This window comes from Choristoneura fumiferana, chromosome 7 (assembly GCF_025370935.1).
Source record: "Choristoneura fumiferana chromosome 7, NRCan_CFum_1, whole genome shotgun sequence".
NCBI lineage: Eukaryota > Metazoa > Arthropoda > Insecta > Lepidoptera > Tortricidae > Choristoneura > Choristoneura fumiferana.
In genome coordinates, this window is record NC_133478.1 from 15,559,430 (window position 1) to 15,578,850 (window position 19,421).

At 36.1% G+C, this 19,421-nt stretch overlaps 1 protein-coding gene across 2 annotated transcripts; it reads left to right on the top strand.

Annotated features, from left to right (window-relative positions):
• The first annotated feature begins 909 nt into the window (after positions 1-909).
• Positions 910-14,069, top strand: LOC141429448 (uncharacterized). 2 transcript variants are annotated; one of them, XM_074089753.1, is made up of 6 exons: positions 910-1,017; positions 8,079-8,233; positions 9,328-9,541; positions 10,475-10,590; positions 11,159-11,345; positions 13,727-14,069. In XM_074089753.1, the coding sequence occupies exons 1-6, from the start codon at positions 975-977 to the stop codon at positions 13,777-13,779; spliced, it is 768 nt and encodes a 255-aa protein (XP_073945854.1). In that variant the 5' UTR covers positions 910-974; the 3' UTR covers positions 13,780-14,069. The 2 variants fall into 2 exon arrangements, with proteins under 2 accessions (XP_073945854.1, XP_073945855.1); XM_074089754.1 differs by lacking the exon at positions 13,727-14,069 and adding an exon at positions 12,772-12,972.
• The last annotated feature ends 5,352 nt before the right edge of the window (positions 14,070-19,421 follow it).

Sequence of the window (19,421 nt, forward strand, 5' to 3'; positions counted from 1 at the left end):
TAAGACCTGCCTCCCCTCTCCATTCACATAATATATGGCGTGTGATTCACGGTTCACGTTACTCTGGTTACTATTCGATATTTCGATCGTTACAAACGTGTAGTAGTTTGATCATGGCTGCATTAATATGAATGAACTAAACTTTTCATTCGTTCTATAGTGGGTATTTTTTATTAAATTGGGACAATTACAATAATCTGAACATATGAAAAAATGGTACCTTAATTGTCTAAATCCGTCCTGTCCTGCGGTTTGAGAGATATGCGGTAATAAAGAATATTACATACAAGATACGCGCGAAAAACAATAATACCACTCCTTGCAGTCGGGTAACAAAAGGTCTGACTTACTTAAGTACTCATTAACGCACATCTTAAATCCTTTAATCATCTAGAGTTCATAAAATCATGAACTCTTAGTGGGTATTGTTCAAATACACTCTTCACTTCTACTTCTTTCTACTTGCACACTACCAACATTACCATACACTAGTACCAGATAGTTGACAACAGAAAAATACGTCCATATATTATTGCCGATGCGTCGCGTGGCCATTTCGTGGTCGTAATCTTCTTTTGTGAATGTAAATATCAAATTGAAGGCCGTATATATGATTTAAACTAAAAATGTAGGTACGATACATCATTTGCATTGTTTAAAGAGTACCGCGATAAAGGCGTGACTACATTTTAAATCAAAAATTCATATGAAAAATCTTTACAAAAAGTGTTAAGTCAAACTAATCGAATCTGCTGAAATATTTCTTCATTCTTTATGTTTTTAAAACACTGTGTATAAGCGTTATATTTAAAACTTTTTAGTTATTTTTCACAAAAAAAAAATCTCTCCTACATTAGTCGAACGTATCACTATCAAGGAGTCGGCGCCCGCGCACAGTACAGTCGGCCATCAACTGCAGTATAATCCGGACCAGCGTGCCATTCAGTTTGTTTGTGTACTGTGACGACCTCGGGATGGGATCTATAACCGCAACCGCTTTGTTGTTATTGTTATCAGGTAATTAGATATGTTAATTTATATTTTAACGATTTATAATTTATGACTTTTGTGGAGTTTATTTGAAAAGCGGGTAGCTTTTGCTCTCGATGTCTTCCGTCTAAAGAAAAATCAATCTTGGAAGAAGTTTTTTTGAATCATAGACTTCCAATCTAGCAAAAAGACTCTATTTAGGGGCTGTTTTACCATCCATTGATTAGTGTTAACTGACGGTTAAATGTGATGCCGTTTCCGTCTATTCGAACAAAACAAATAGAGACGGCATCACATTTAACCGCCAGTTAACACTAATCAATGGATGGCGAAACAGCCCCTTAGTTATAAAGTGTCAAATTGTGTGGAGTTTAAATTAGGTTTAATAATTAATAAAAAAAATCCTGTCAGAGGGCGTATGTAGATAAGAAAAAAATAGATTAAAATTTGTTGTTTCTTTGTGTTAAGTGATAAACTCAAATAAGTAAGTAGGTACGTAGATTTTATTGGTGTGTTTCCGACTAACTCTTTAACTCTTAACTTTTTTGCTTACCTATGTAGAAGTTATCTCTCTTCAAGATGAACTATTTGACATTTCATATTTACTCCATATTTTTATCAACATATAAGACCAAGAACGGAAGACGCTGCCATCGTTCATACACCATTACTTCTCATATTTCATTTTATACACTGAGCAGCAAAAAATCTGGCCCTCAAATGTATGCAGTAATAGGTATTTTTTATGTAAAGTGAGCCGAATTTTGTACCGCTGAGTATAGATTTTTTTATCGTGGTTACTGACTAGACACTGACAAAATTGTTCTCTCATGGACAGCGTCATATTTTTTTATCTTAATTAACTAACTAAGGCTATGACCTTGCTTCATTATCTTTATCGGTTAACGGTTAAATTAAATAAAAAAAAAACCTGCTAAAATTATAAGTTTTCGGTTTTAGCTAGCAATCGGATAGAAACAATCGGATCTCAACTGTTATTAATAAGTTTTAAAGTTTTTTTGGATAAATATCCGTTTTCAATCGCTACTTTAGATGTACAATCTAAGCATAATAGTTATTCAGAAAGCATAATTCTTCTTAATAAACGTTTCTGTTGAAACCGTCCTCTTTTCCAAATTATTATAAAACTAACATAAATTTTATATCGTAATAGTAATTTGGAAAGTAACCAACGATATTGTATGACTAAAGCCCGATGTGCAACAAATAATTTCTCTCCAACCGTTATTTCATTGAATAGAGGCTCTATTCCAGCTTAATAAGTCCTTATGCATAAATAATAGCGTCCCAAGTTTGAGGACTGACTTTAATTATCTTAGTTACTTGTTGGATTGTGCATTTGAGATGAGATCTTATTAATACATCATTCAGTATATAAACGCGTGGTATTTATTATTGAAAATGATTGGGTAACTTACAATATGTAATGAAATTAGTTAGAAATTAACCTTCACTAATTCTAAATTCGAAACAAATATTTTTATTTATTTTAATGCCTTAATAACATTATACCTACCATCATTACAAGACACCCAATGCAAAAGAGTACTTAGTGTAAAGGAAGAAAGAAAGAAAGAAAGGTTTATTTTGGCTCCTGTACCACCTAAAACTAAGACTAAAACTAGCACTAAAACTACTACTAGTGTACTTCTTTTATATACTTTACTATATTACATAGTTAGTTACATACATATTCACGTACTTCCCAGTTTTATAATGTATAGAAAAATATGATTTAATTAAGCACGTTAAGTACCTAAGGGTTTAAGTTCTTTGATTATCCGTTTACATCAACATATACCATAAACTAAATCTGATACTTTTATTATCCTGTCAAGGGGTTTGATACTAAAAGCTGGTTTCAGGTAGTTGTGGTTCAATATACGAAATATGAGACCGACATATTCTGATCGTTCCGTTCATATGCCCTAATAGAACATGCATACCAATTAAGACCTTAATGAATATAGCGGTCAACAGTTTAGTTGACACAGGCTTATGTAGTAATTATTCCTTTTTAGGGCACAGCCTTCACTTAATTTATTCATAGCGGTTTTTGGCAATGCCTCTAATTCCAGTCGCAAAGGAATATTACAGAAGTCAGCGTTTGTTATAATTATAATAACTCTCGGTTATTTTTATTTATTTTTCTCCAAGGGCTTATTACCGCTGGACCATACAGCACTAACTCAGGTGGGTAGATAATATAACAGACAACCAAAACAAAGCCCCGTATTTCCTTTTTTTTCTTTGCAGACACCTACATTTTGTCTTTTTACCGCTGCTTCCCATATACCACCTAAATCCGGACCAAACCGCGCACAAATTATCATGATTATATTATACCTAATCTAAAAGCTTTTTATTCTCATTATTAGTACTGTGCATGTGTTCATAATTTAAACTCTATCTATCCAAAGACAGTTGCGATTTTAATTGCACCCAATTTAAGTCAATTGTCAAGTTAAGAATAACTCAAGTCACATGGCTGGTACTTATGAGTCGTTACAGTAACGTTTATTAAGACAAGCTATTAAGGGATAACGTTTGTGCACAGAATTATAATGTTAATCGTTATTACTTGGGATTAAGTTAATTCGTTATGCGACACAGCGTAAAATAGGTATTCTAAATTTAATGAATGTTGAATTTAGTTTTTTATCATTTACTAGCTGTCTATATTATTAATATGGATTAATTAATGTTGTTGTTTGTTCTCCTTGTAGGGGTTGAGATTATGTAATTTTATCAAAATCGTCAAAAAATAGATTGAAGGTTAGGTCAATTTCTTTGATTCGTCAGTATGAAAATCTAAGGATACCTTTTTATTAACACTGATCTTGCACTTGCGGAAACATAAAGTTCAATTGTATCCATATTAAATAAATTAAGTTTGTGGACGGAGGATTAAGTTTGTGGTCCTATTTGGTAGTTAGGATCATTATATCTATCATAGTTTCCAATATAGTCAGTCGATGTGCCACAAAATAAATCTGAAATCACTATTTCTACCCAAATTTGGCCACTCTGGACTAGTTTAGACTCCTTACTCGTCATACAGTCAGGCAGGACTAAACGAAGGCATGTTGTTAATTAGTCTCACAACACGCCGCGTATCCGCGTTCTCATAAACACGAATATCATTGGAAGTGATGTCCTAAATACAGCACATTAATGTATTAAGGCGCACACGACCACTCAATTGAGCATATTAAACCGACGCTGTCTTAGGGTCTTGTGACGCTGGGCTTATAACAAGGGGCTTTGCTTTGAGCGCAAGACTTTTTTTAGAACAGTTTATGATTTTAACGCGACTACTAAACTTGATACAAAGCAGAGTTGCGGGTTTGTCATCCTAAAAAGGTTATAATAATATGCGTAATTGTGTTTGTTTGTTCATGTGTAACGTCACCAATAGAAATCAATCGTTTCAAATATTCTTACGTCAGTTTTTTTATTTATTTTGATCTTATACAATCGACTTCGTTACCTACTCAATTTGTTTACTAATTATGACCGTTTTGTAATCTTTGCAATATTAAATCATTTTCGTGTCTAGAGTTTTCTGTTTTATTTCTTTAATGCCTTACACACAACAATTATAATGAGGTGGGATATCCACTTTGTTTACTTGTATCAATACTCTTTGATTTTGATGAATGATGACTATTTAATGGACCAATTATAAATACCGTAGTATCATCACAATTACTAAAAACAATTATTATATTGTGTTTTCTTGTGAATAAAAGCACTTGTTGCGCGTATACTTAATGGGTCTTTCGTTCATTTTGATTAAATAATGAGCTGTGATTGCTTTGGGTCCGATGGACGGACAAAACACAATGACCATTATTAAAATTAAACTGTTAAACTGCTAAAGTGCTTAACCATTCAAATGCCTAACTGTGAAGATATTTTTTTATAGGTACTTATTATTTTAAAAAGATGTTTCTATGTTTATTACTCAACCATGCTAAAACGGCTGAAGGGATCTTGATTAAATATGACACAAAATAATTTAGAATTTAAATTAATATGAGGGATACTTTTTGTCCCGGTAATTTCTACAATTCCCACGGGATAACGATAAACGAAATATTTTTTCAGTAACAACAAAAACTTTAATACAAATACTGATTTCTTTATTTAATGAGTTTCTGTGAATGTTTTTTAATGAACTACATTTTTAATATTTTTTTATGATCATACATCGTTATCGCGGGAGCAAAAACAAATCAGTTAAAGAATAGATACAACAGAATGTCTATTTAGTGAAACGGATATATTCTGCCTACAAATTCTAAGCATCTAAGAAGTTAAAATTGCAAGTTGAAATGTCGTTCCACAGAAGATTTTGTTTGACGGAAACTAACGTTGCACTTAGAGCAATATAATTTTGTATCGCGAGCCTGTAATTCGGGGTAATCCTTTATCTATAACTCCACAAATTCATCGCACGTTTTTTTCCTTCGCGGCATTTTTAAAAGCACTCGGTAATTATGTTGTGAACACAATTATTATTACGAATAATTAATAAATGACAATGTCAAATAGGAAAAGTGACTGAAGAGTTTGCGTTGTGATTGCATAGTTAATCTTTTTAAGTATGTACTAAGTTATCAATCAAGTCAAGTATGGAGGACTGATGTTAGAAATAAAGTGATTAAATTTTGAACTCATAGGCATAAAATGTTGCTCGATTTAAGTGTCACTTCTGTTATTGCTTATTTTTCATAATCTTTCAGTACTGTCAAATCGTTTTTGCTCCCGCGATAACGATGTATGTTTATGATAGAAATTTCTCTATCATTATTGCAATACAAACCATTATAACTAAATAACTAATACAATGTTGTTTAAATACTACATCGAATGGGAGCCGCGAGGGCCCGCGTCAATGAGTCAACTAACACCATAATGTAATGAGATATGATGGCGCCTTTCTCTTGGCAATTGGTCTAATTTAAAAAAATAAAAACACAACGAGGCGGATTGTTATGTAAACTGTTTGGAGAGCCCCTAATGCTGGCTAATTTATCTCAGTTTAGGACCAAAATACCGCTATAATTTCGGTAACTCCTGTACTTCCGCACCATTACGGGAATGTCGTTCTCCATTTTGTCTAGCCACCCACGTTTAATGCGCTGTGCTCTTGCGGTGCCTAAATACCTTAAAGTTGTTGACGTTAAGTAAGTAATATTGTCTGCTGGCTGGGTCCATCTTTCGAGCTGGTCGTTCGGAAAATGTCTTGGGGAATCCTTGAACAAATGATAAGGAATAAACGGATAGACCTTTAACCGATAAACTTTTCTGTTAATACTTGTAATAAGTACTTGTGGCGAGACCAAAATTCTTCAATAGTAGTTAACTTATCTACCTACTACTCGTAGAGAATTGTCATTTTCCGATAGAAACATGCATGACATTAAAACCTCGAAAGCGTGAACATTTATCACATTTAGGCTAAAAATATAGATGTCAATGAGTTTCAGCTATTCGATGTAAACAATGGACTACAAACTGCGTTATCGTAACTGAATAGAGGCAGTAAAAAGGTTCTTCACGTTAACTTTCCCAAATTGCCGTAATAAAGTCCAACTTTTACGATTATTAATTGCAAGAGTACTTACATTATTAGATTGGAATTGAAGTAGATATTTTGTGCGTGTCGTTCCTCGGTTAGCTGGGACTTGTTTTTGCATAATTAATTTGTTTAATCTACCCGGAATAGTTGGTGGGCTAACATGGTATTACTGGGCAAACAGAGGCTCTGTTTATGTTTTAACTGCACAGTATACCTACTATAGAGTCAGCTTTCAATTATCATTTTCTATTGCATTTTAATCAAAGAAACGAAAATACAAGCTGAGACATGACTGCACAGAAAAAACAGAAAAAGAGACCAGCGCTGCACAGTATGCCTACGCTGGACAGGAATCGACAGATCGAATAGACACGAATTTTTCCTATGCATACATATCTCAGGTTGCTTATTTCTACTACGCTACTTATGCAGCAGCACTAGCGACATCTATGTTCCGCTCTCATCGAGAGACGTCACACTCTTTCGGAACCAACCGCTCACCCAGACAAGAGATGTCGCTACTAAGCAATCAAATTATGACTGGTTTTGGAGTCTTTTTGTATTTTTTATTTCCTCCAAATTTGTTTCTTCGTATTATTATCTATTGATAGCTATTATTAGCTTGTCCATTCTACAGGTCACTATAGGGCTGGCTGTTTCCTCGGTCACAATGGCATTGCTATACAATAAGGAAACGCAGCCAGCTTAACGGGCACCCTACTCAATGGTAGCTATAGGTGGGCGCTTATCAAAGTCCATCATCCCATCATCCCAGCCTATATACGTCCCATTGCAGGGCACAGGCCTCCCCTCAGAATGAGAGGGCTTGGGCCATAGTTCCCACGCGGACCCAGTGCGGATTGGGAACTTCACACACACCATTGAATTGCTTCGCAGGTTGTGCAGGTTTCCTCACGATGTTTTCCTTCACCGCAAAGCTCGTGGTAAATTTCAAATGTAACTCCGCACATGAATTTCGAAAAACTCAGAGGTGCGAGCCGGGGTTTGAACCCACGACCCTCTGCTTGAGAGGCGATGGGTCAAACCACTGGCCACCACGGCTTCCAAAGTCAAAGTCCTAGGCTTATCAAAGTCCATGCGCCCATAATACCCATAATTGCCACCGCTATGTGGCGCTGTCGTCGCGCAGTCCCAATTCCCAGCTGTTTAGCCGTTCCATCCCTATGTACCCTAATTTTGTTAACCCCCGACGCAAAAAGAGTGGTGTTATAAGTTTGACCGCTGTGTGTCTGCCTGTCTGTGTGTCTGTCTGTGGCACCGTAGCTCTTAAACGGGTGGACCGATTTTAATGCGGTTTTCTTTATTTGAAATCTGGGTTTCTAGCGATGGTTCTTAGACGTAATTCATCACAATCGGTTCAGCCGTTTTTGAGATATTCAACTTTGAAGTGACAAAGTCGGGGGTATTCCAACTTTTTATTGGTTATACAGACCATGTTTGTCATGGGTCATTTTTACAGGTATAGGTTTATCAAATGGCATGGAGGTGAACATGACGGGCAATTGGAAGTCCAACTTCGGCTGGGAGTTGACCTGCGTCTGGTCGCTGAACAGTCCACTGCAGTCCGTCAGACTTTACAAGGACAATGTGCAGTTTATGATTTTCAGGCCTGAGGTGAGAGATGCTTAACAATTTCTTACTATAAAAATACTTAGAAGCCTTTTTGCAGTTTTATGCGTTGTCATCCATACTAATATTTAACAGAATTGAGTTATTTATTCGAATTGTAAAGTTAAATAAGAGCTAATAAAAAGTACAAAAAGGACGCAAGATTTGAAATTGATGAAAAACACTTTTTTTTTCGTTATAATATATTTGTATAAAAAATCTTGAAATACATAAAATAGGGTTATTTGTGGAATAATACGTCAGGCAAATGTCCTCCTAGCACATACGCCTTTGCTGGCACATACGCACTCTTTTGTCAAAATGTTCTATGACCATTTTGCATAGATGCGGCTGAATTTCTCCAATTTCCTCTTTAAAAGCATTGCCATTTGAACGGCTTGTTTTTGGACGACCAGTGGAATGAACATCATGAATTGATCCACTCTCCCTGAATTTTGCAACCACTCTGCTCACAGTTGATGAAGTCAAGTCAATATTCCGACCATATTTTGCACGGAATTTTCGAACCGTACACACGCGAAACTTCTTTTGAAATATTGTTCAATAATAAAAACGCGTTGATCTTTCGTAAAACCCGCCATTTTTACAAACCCTAAACATTCACTTGTCAAATAGTTTTTTTTAGGGTTGCCAGCACTAAAATACAAAAATGGCGGCAAATTTCAATCTTGCGTCCTTTTTGGGACACCCGATACAAACCTTCAACTTAATTAAATATTAATCATAGGTTAAATACTTACCTAACCTATAGCTTTTTACTAGCGAAATTCGAATCTCTGAAGATTATCCCCAACATACAAATAAACGCTTCTTTTTAGTATAGAATTAAGGAGCGACAACACCGCTGCTCCAAATACTGCCTCCGTATTTTGAGCAGCGGTGTGGTCACTCCTTAAATAAGTATGTAGAGATAAAATATTGAGTAGTTACGATCGAGGTCAGTGATATGCGAATGAAATACCCCTTTTTTCCAGCAAATACTAATGATATACCTACCTAATTGGTAAGAGAAAATTCGAAAGTCACTATTACAACTGGACATGCATTCAATACTACATCTTAATCTAATTCCGTTTCAGAAACAAGGACCAAACATAACTACCACATTGACACCCTCTGCAGACGAAATGGCGATGAGCGTAGAATGCTACGACCAGATATTAGTTGGCAAGTGTCACATCAGACTAGAACTCTTGAAACCGCCCAAATTCGAAGCGAAATACCAATGCGAGGTGTCTGAAGAAGGACCGCGTTTTTTTATTAGACGGGTTCAATATGTTCAAGAAGTTTATGGTGAGATGACTTGGTTATTAATTTAATACAATAATGTCAAAGTCAAAGTCAAAATATCTTTATTCAATTTAGGCTATAACAAGCACTTATGAATGTCAAAAAAATCTACCACCGGTTCGGAAAAAACCTCTGTTGAGAAGAATCCGGCAAGAAACTCAACGAGGTATATATTTTTTAAACTTTACAATATTATTAGATGATTTGACACAACTTTATTTTTATCACAGTAGGTTCGCTATTTGAAGGGATTGCTAATGCGGATCGGAATTATTTCCAAATATCCCTGTCCATGATATAATCATTAACTTTATAATACGCCTTAGATATTAATGTCTTCTTGACAACAGATCTGAATTTTGTATCCGTTTCATTTGTAATATTTTTTGGATTTTTATTATAAAAACTTCCCACAAACGACTTTTTGGTTTTAGCCAGTCTGTAAGATCGAACTTTAAGCTTCCGTGAATTTCTATTGCCTTTGGCTTATCGACTTTAGTGGGAAAATCACATAAAATACAATGACTCTATTAACACCGCTACAGTAAGCAGTACATACAGAGGTACATAGAGAATAAATTCCAAGGCAAGCAATAGGTAACTGTTTTACGTTTGCCATACTGATTTGTCTATTAGAGACAAATTAAAAAAGATTTGTGCCCATCTGTTTAGTTAAAAACTTGTATGGCCCTTGTGGGAGAGCCCCACCCCCCATTTCTCCACACAGGGCTATACGGTAAGGGCTACGGCGTGCGTGGAGTGGGCGGCAGGGTAGGCAGCGCTAGTGCTGGTGGTGCGCTGCTGCATCGCCAAGTACCAACTGTCTACCCTAGAATCGACCAATGCACTCTAATGCTTAAGGGGCATTTTCCGCCCCATAAAAAAGGCACACTAGTTAGGACCATGAACATCCATGCCTTGTCTTCTTATTTTCAGTGCAACCATCCTACCCTGCGCTGGAGGTGACGACATCAGAAGGACTGAACAACGTGAATTGTACTGCGGCAGGCACGCCGGCGCCGAGACTCCTGTGGCGTATCGGGGAACAGAGGGTCAGTCGTATTGGTATTTCTACAAGTTTCACGACTGGAAACACTTCGATATCGATTGCTCCATTGTTTATAAATTAACAAGCGTTTAGCCAAATAGGTTAGGTATATTAAACTAGCCTTTACTCGTGGCTTTTCTCGCGTATAGTTCTAGATCGGGCATTTTCTTGAACGTTCTGGGATTTTACTAAATTCCCGCAGAAATTTATTGAAGGTGCAAAATTTCATGTCTATACTTTTAAGGTCTGGATTTTACATGCGTTACAACATACACCCCGGTACCGTGGGAATATTGAGAGAAAAAAGCTATTTTTATTCCCGCGATCCGTTATCTACATTTTGGAGTCATTCAAATCTGACAAGCTATCTTTTAGCATGAAAAACTGACTCAGAAAAAGTGAAATTTAAGGTAAACGTACGAGTGCTCGTCACTGTCCCAATAGTTGGCATCTATAATTTTATATGCAGGGTGTCGACTATTGGGCATTAGCGTGTTCTGCACTCGGACGTTTACTTTATAATTATAAATAGGGTTAGGGTTACTGTACCTACTAACTTTCTTTTATTGCAGATTCCCGAAAACTTCTCAAACCGTGTGTGGGACTTCGGCACCAAGCTCTGGCACTCCTGGTCGGTGGTTTCCGTTCCAGTGGCGAACGAGGACCTGTCCTTGTCCTGCACTGCTGTCACCACGCGCGCTGGCAGGACCGAGGAGCAGACTATTGAGATTAATTTACACTCTGCCAGTAATAAACTAGGTGAGTATCTGGTGCATGCAATGAGGGTAGGAAGCGCTAATGTTGCCTATCCTGTTGCCTGGTGCAGCTACTGTTGTGTTTGTTGTTTCCACTCTCCGAAATTGCGGATTTTTTTAGGAAATTTCAAATAATTCTCACAATTTTGTATGAGGATAGGGATTGAATTTTTTTTATTCGGCTGGATGACAAACGAGCAAGTGGGTCTCCTGATGGTAAGAGATCACCACCGCCCATAGATACCTGCAACACCAGGGTGATTGCAGATGCGTTGACAACCTAGAGGCCTAACATGGGATACCTCAAGTGCCAGTAATTTCACCGGCTGTCTTACTCTCCACGCCGAAACACAACAGTGCAAGCAAAATTTTCCGTTTCTTATTTAAATTTCCTATATATGTTGTGAACATTTCCGGGAATTTTAGAGAACTTTTCCAACTTTTTGGAATCTTTCCGCAACTTACACATCTAAGGGCCTACTCCGAAATTCGAAGTTCGTATCGTACCGTCCCTCTCACTTTCGTATTAAATAGTGTAAGTGTCAGAGGGACGTTATAGAACGACACGAACTTCGGTTTTCGAATTTCGGAGTAGCCCCGCTGTAGATGCAGCTACTGGCGCTGCTTACCCTCACTGCACGTTACTAAATTCCGGTCGCGGAGCAGGAAAAATTTCGTACAATGACCTTTCACTATGTGTCTCGTTGCTCGCTCGTAAATATTTGCAGTCGCGCATGCACCGATGAATTTGTAAGAATGCGACGTCAAATATTCACGCGCGAGTGATAGAGACAGTAGTAAAGGTCATTGCACGAAATTCTTCGTGCTCCGCGACCTGACTTTAGTGAGAACCTTATATTAATAATGTGGGGGTGGCGAGAAGAGAGATCTCCAGGCAGATAGGTATTATGCCTGGGGACCGAAGTGCGAAGGAAGAGTATCGGTAGTTGTACCTATACGTATTTAAGCGTCAGAGTTGAGAAGGTTCGATAGCGCTATGCGGGGTGTTGGAGTTTCTACATTTGGTAATAATTGATTGATATTTCGGGTGTCGTCGTATTCCAATTGAGATCCGACTTTTCCCGATGGAAGTAGGTACAATCCACTATATATCTGTATGTATAGTCAAGTGCAAAGAATAGGTATCAACACGGCCAAAGTAGCAAAAATATGTACCTATACACGTCCTTATAATTATGTTAAGCGCATAAAGTCGTGTACTTATACATATTTCTGTAACTTTGGCCGTGTCGATATTTTTGCACTTGCAGTTTTGTACCAACTTAGGTATCTACCATCAGCCAAATCTATCAATCAAATTCAAACAAGTTCCTATCAAATGACTATGTCGCTTAAGTCGAACTTTCAAGTTGACAGACACGTCTATTGGCATTACTGTTTTGTGGCATGCAAACGATTATCAACTTTAGGGTGGCAGACCACATATTTGGCTGATGATATACCTACTTAGTTTTCGCCGGACATGCATTCCCGTCACGTAAAAAGAACATTGAGAGGCGGCAGTAAGAGGGATGTGACTGGGCGTGGATTCAGCGGGGACGACAGACACAGACATGCAACCAATTCTATCGATTAATCGCGCACTGCGTTGGTATTTCCGGATTACTTTTATAAAACTGATTTGAATTGTAAGAAATAAGATTTTGTTAAAAATGTTATTTATAATACAAGCTTTCTCGGTTACAGTCTTACTTTTTGTTAACTAAACCTACATTGTCATCTATGTACATTTCCGTACCAAATTTCAAGGTGATACCATTAATAATGCTTGAGGAGTTCCATCCTGCAGAGACGATTCAGGGCAGACTCATGTACAGTCACCAGCACCAATATCTGACACAACAAGCGTGCATAAATATCTGATACGACTCTATTTCTAGTGCCGGAAGGACGTGTCAGATATTTTTACACGCTCCGCTGTGGCAGATATTAATGCTGGTGACTGTACCACAAAAGTTACATGTGCTACAATTTGACAAAATTGTAACATTTTATAAGATAAACTACAGTGCTACAGGGACCAGTATGTCAACTGCCAGATTAGGTAGCGAGAATGCAAAAAGAGAAAATGTCTGTTTGTCTGTGCCATCATAGCTCTCAACGGATGGACCGATTTCGGTGCGGTTTTTTACGTGAAAGCGATTTTCCTGCCGGTGGTCCTGGTATGTTTTATTAAAATCGGTTTAGCCGTTTTCGAGATATTTAACATTGAAATGACAATATTGGGGTTTTCCGGCCTTTCTAAGTTTGATTCCTTCATTATGATAGATTTATCGCTCGGCGATAAAATGTTCATACTAAAAATACTATCTTCTCGCTACTCGCGGTGGAACTAGTGCCTTACAAGGCTGACTTTGTTTTCAGGTGGGAAGGCGGCTTTGTTGGCAATTTTCGCACTACTAACCATGCTGCGGTGACCACGTTATGAATTCTGAACTTTAAAAAAGACAATAGAGATACGTTCGACAGACATGTTATATTTAATGTTACAAGTACGGCGTAAGCCTTATTCGCTCCAAAGAATTGTTTTATGTAATGTACCTAACTAGATCCATTTTTATACCGTAGGTCCTATGATAAGAATAGACTATTTATTACTTAGAATCGAAACTTAGGCTACCCAACGAAGGAAAATGAGGGGGAAAAACTCGTGTATAAGCGAATTTTGGTATAGTTGTAGGGAATGTTTTAAACCATATACTAAAAGTACTGACACTGTTTAGTTGGAGCTAAACGGGTGGACAGTCTGTAAGTCCCATATATAGATTACATATAGGCAACGTGGTTTAAAACACCATTCCCTACAACTATGCCAAAATTCGCTTACACGAGTTATTTCCCCTGAGAGGCAGTTTTTGGTCTTCGTTGGGTAGGCTAACTTCTTTGTCGCGAACTTCTTTCGCTTCTTAGTAATCAATAAATTGTGAATAACTAAGTTTAGCTTAAGTTAAATCTATTGTTTCTCGAGAACTCACCTTTATTTTAATTTTGAGTGTAATTAAAATTATTTTTATTAGAACTATAAGTTATCTATTCCAGTGGCGTACATAGAGGGAACATTTTTTTTAAGCAATCTGGAGAGTGAAGAAGGCGTAAGTTTGCCTCCGGATTTAATTGAGTCAAGGAAACTGAATCACGTACACTCAAGGGCTTTAATTCATGAGCCACCATGGAAACTTGTCAAAGGAATAGTACATTGTGTCTTAAGGGCGGTAAACAAGGACTTACGAACGAGAGTCTATTAGAAGCCCGAAGTCGAAGACTGAGGGCTTTAATGAGTCGATGTTCGTAATTCTAGTACCGTACGTGCGACATACAATGTTGTTCATCACATTTGCGAGTAAAATTTTATATTTGTAAAAGAAAAACTAATATTTTTTCAAAAATTGCCGATACCGCTGACTGCGCTCTTGGCAGCGCCAGCCTCCGCGCCGCCCTCCCCCAGCCTGACCATGTGCCCGACGCGCACGCGCCACGCTCCTGCAGGCGCTGCAGCTGCAGCACGCCATGCAGTATCACACTCATTTACCGACCTTGGGCTTCATGACAAGAAAATTAGTACGGGCAATGACTCATTTACCGACCACGGGTTTCATGAGAAGCACATAAAGGTCGAGGGTTTTATTTGGGGGGGTGCAACCAAGGTAGCCTGCATGTTACGACACTGTTTACGAGCAAGTGTGACGAAAAAGTCATTACGATTTTCCTTGTTAATTAATGCGAAGTCACTATTATGACGTTTACTGTTTAATGGTTCCATGGTGGCTCAAGATAAAGTCCTTGACCGTACCAGGGAGGAACCTTGCCACGCTACTGTTAGATACTAAATAAAACACAATTGTTTCTGTTAAGTTTTATATATTTGATGAATGTCATCGTAAACCCATTTGGAGTAGATTTAGGTTGACCGTTACACTGCACGGAATTTGACACTTAAGATAAAATATTATTCATTTTTCCGCATCGTGTAACTACGACTAAAAAAAAAGGTAAGCACAGATTTTAGTTTTACTTTTGTTTTTTTTTATTGTTTATTTTTGTTCTATTTCGAGAAAATAACAATGTGTAAGCAACCTGGCTGGGAGGACAATTTCTTTGAGCGGGTAGGTGTCCACCTACACAAAGTAACTTAAAACTAAAAATATTTATACATGCGCAAACACAAATTATATTGAGCACTAAATTTATAAAAAAAATAACAAAAATTAAAGCTTTGAATGTTTAAAACATTTCAAATTTAATTTGATTTTAAACAAAGCATTTGACAAGAGTTCTTAGTTTAATCTATTTTAATGAACAAAACTAAACGCATTGCATGACCAATGTGGTCGTTTGCAATACGTTTTGACAATTGGGAAAGCGTTTGTAACCATCTCTCATAAATGCTTTGTAATTGTTAGTAGAGTTTAAAAACATAATTGTAAGGTACTAGTATCACTGCCGGTGGGTAGCGAGAATGTATTTTAGTTTAAACAAAATTCGCACGGCGGAGAGAGCGATAAAATTTTCATATACCCGGATTGCTACCACCATCTTGCTCGCTAATCCTGCCGTAAAGCAGCAGTGCTTGCACTGTTGTTTCGGCGTGGAGAGTAAGACAGCCGGTGAAATTACTGGCACTTGAGGTACCTATCCCATCTTAGGCCTCTAGGTTGGCAACGCATCTGCAGATGTTTATGGGCGGTGGTGATCTCTTACCATCAGGAGACCCACTTGGTAGTTTTCCATCCAGTCGAATAAAAAAAAAACATTCTGTTCTCGCTACTCGCTGGCGGTAGGACTAGTGCCTTAGATGCACCCTTTATACTTAATTGATTTGTTCATTATCTACATTCCATACAATTTAAAAACATATTTTTTCATAACAATACAAAATATAGTTAACCAAGGAAAGGAAATGCTTAGTAATATTATTATTATATTTAACTTTATTTTGTTCAAGTTTTAAAGAATTTCATTTTAATTCAAATTCTAAATTATTTTTGTGCTAACGTATTTTAATTGCATTATTATTATAAGGATTTATTTACGTGTAAATAATAGTTCTATGTTGGACGTTATATTTTAAGGTTTCAATAAAGTCTGTAAAATATTTAACTACAGAATATAATTAGAATAAGCTGTAGGAGACAAATGTTATAAACCTAAGCAAAGTTAACGTTATTTTTTTACGAAACTGAAAGTCACACTCATAAATAAAAAGTGAACTTGAATATCCTTTATAATCAATGTCTCTCGCCATTGCGTAGACTGAGGTTCAAATACAGTTACCTCCTAGATTTAAATGAAATTTTGGTTGCAAATTGACACTTTGTATACATTTTGTTAATAAAATTGACTAGACAGCTTCACAAATAACAGCATAGCTATATGGAATACTACTTTGTGTTTAAATATAAATACAGCTACAGGGATTTAATTTTTAAAAATTTGCTTTTTTTAATGCAAGATACGCATCTTTGCCTCTGTCTAATATTAATATTATGATAGAGACAAACGCGCTTATCGCAATCTTAAAGCTACCAAAGGAATAGAATAAGATGAAATGACATTAAAGTACATGAATTCAATATCATGAATTATATGATTATCACAGTGCCTTCCTTCTTTGTCCCAACAATTTTACTATAGGTTGTTGATTTTTATTATTTGCTATACGAAGTCTTCTTGTTGTTGTAGTTCGGTAATATCGTTTAATTTTGAGAAATGTTGGAAGCATTGATAAAGGAAATTTCTGTACCGGTTGCGAAGGAAAATTAGTTGACAGATCGGTTTAACATTTAGTGTCAACTCAAGACACAAAATTGTAAATGTTCCTTTGAACTGGGGGTTGAATGGTTAAATTTGGAAGACTTCTTTTAGTTTCAGGGTGAAGGCTTGTTGTGTCGCTTTTTTTAATTCTAAGCGACAGATATTTGTGATTCCGTATCTGTTTATTCGAAAAATATTTTATTGGAGTGGTGAAACAGACCTTTAATACAGTAAAATTGTTAGACGATTCAAACACTTACTCTCAGTCGGTTCGAGGTTTTCGCAGAAACCTCACCAGTCTATACTTACATACATTCAAATTATTAGACATACATTCAAATTATTAGTAGTAATGGAATGTCTGCTATCCTTAGGGTAAAGCATCCAGTGTTTTATAACACAGTCCTGTGTTTAACTTCAATATTTTTTTATTTCGACTGAATCCGACTGTTGTAAAAACGTTAACTAAATAATAACAATGTAATAGAGTATTAAATATAATGACCCGGATAACTCACGTCTTAAATCGAGTTTAGCTCGACATGTTTCGGGCTAATCCGTAGCCCTTCGTCTCCGGAGCAACGGAGTTTCATGTTCAAAATGTAATAGAGTGTTAATACATAGTCTTTATTCTAAACTGAGGTAACTGTCAGTTTTTTTTAATCTCGTGTTTTTTTTCCTAGAATAAAAAGGAATATTAGCTTGTTTTTTAATAAATTACTGGACATTTCACCCTGTGCAATTTTTTGATAACGCATACTTTAACCTTTTCACTGCCAATGAATTTCAATCCTTCAATACGCATCTGTTATATCTGTGCAATATGAACTATAATACATTCATACCTATTATTCATGGCTTTATGGAACAACAGTTTGAACTTTTTTTTAATTACCGGTAATATCTGTGCACCATAGTATATTATACGTATATAAGGTTTCATGGAACCCGCCTGACCAGCTTATTTGATTTGGCGACGAAAAAGTTAAAATTGTATAAGAATTAACACAAATTGTCATTAAAAAATCTGTGTTAAAATTTACATCTCAAACTAGCGCGTTTGATGACTATATTCTCACTATAACTGATATATTTGACTAGAAGTAGGTACTTACATACATTACTTTGGCTACGATTCATTAGATTTGTATTCTAATTATCAACCATGACAAACTACTTGATAAAACCGTAGTTGAAAAAAGTCCTATCTCTCAAACACCAACGCCAAGAGTAAGGGAGATAGAACAATTTATTCTTTCGGAACAAATATCAAATAACAAGGATAAGACACGTACAATATCAAAAACAGATAGAGTCAAACAATTATTCAAATTACGACTAATTTAACCTGATCATTAATATAGATGGTTTAGATTATTTAACTTTAGATTAAAAATCTTTAACCGTTTCAACGACAACGGCAACGGCATTTTCAGTTTCAATACTGGTTATTTTGTTTAAAAAGAGGTGAAAAGGTTAAAGATTATGTAAGTGGCAGTATTAATGAAATAGAGAGCCTTATTAACGAGCCTTGTATATTAATGACCAGGCATAAGAAGGCTAGATGATCACAACTTTAGTGTTCATGTATACTTGGTACAATTAAATTGTAACGTGAGAGAAACGTGCATCAATCGACGTATTAAAATTAGAAAGCATTTGATTTTTTAACACAATTTTCCCGGTTTTTTAACTTTTGGATACCAGTTACGTGCACGATCATTCATGACTAAAAAAACGGATTTGTGAATAAAGACAGTGATTAAATATAAATATTGAATCAACAAGACAACAGCAAGATAAAAGTCTTATTACTATTTCAACACGTCAATTGCTGCAGACCTTATCAACAAAATTACTCTAATTTATCGATACAAGCTATTTTTGCTCACTGTACTTTTTGTTGATTGTACTTGCATTGTCATTCAACCTACCAGTGAATCAAAAGTAACTTGTAAGATTTGGAATAAACAAACAAATATACGAGGTGAAATTAATAAAAAGCTTATAAAGAAAGTATTTCACCACTTTTTACAAAGAAAGATAATCTCATTCTTTACAAATGTCTGATTAATACAATACTTTGGTCACACTTGGACTTGCACGACGATATTAGTGAAAGACCGTATCAATCATAAAAATAATGTCGTTACGACGTTAATAAATATGTTTACCAAGGATATTTGTCAAAGATAATTGGAAATGCTTATTATAAGAAAACAAGTAATACACACAAAAAGCCTACAGAAAAAACTAACTTAGATGACTAAAAATAGATTTTTCTCGGTAAACTCTTAAGACACAAATA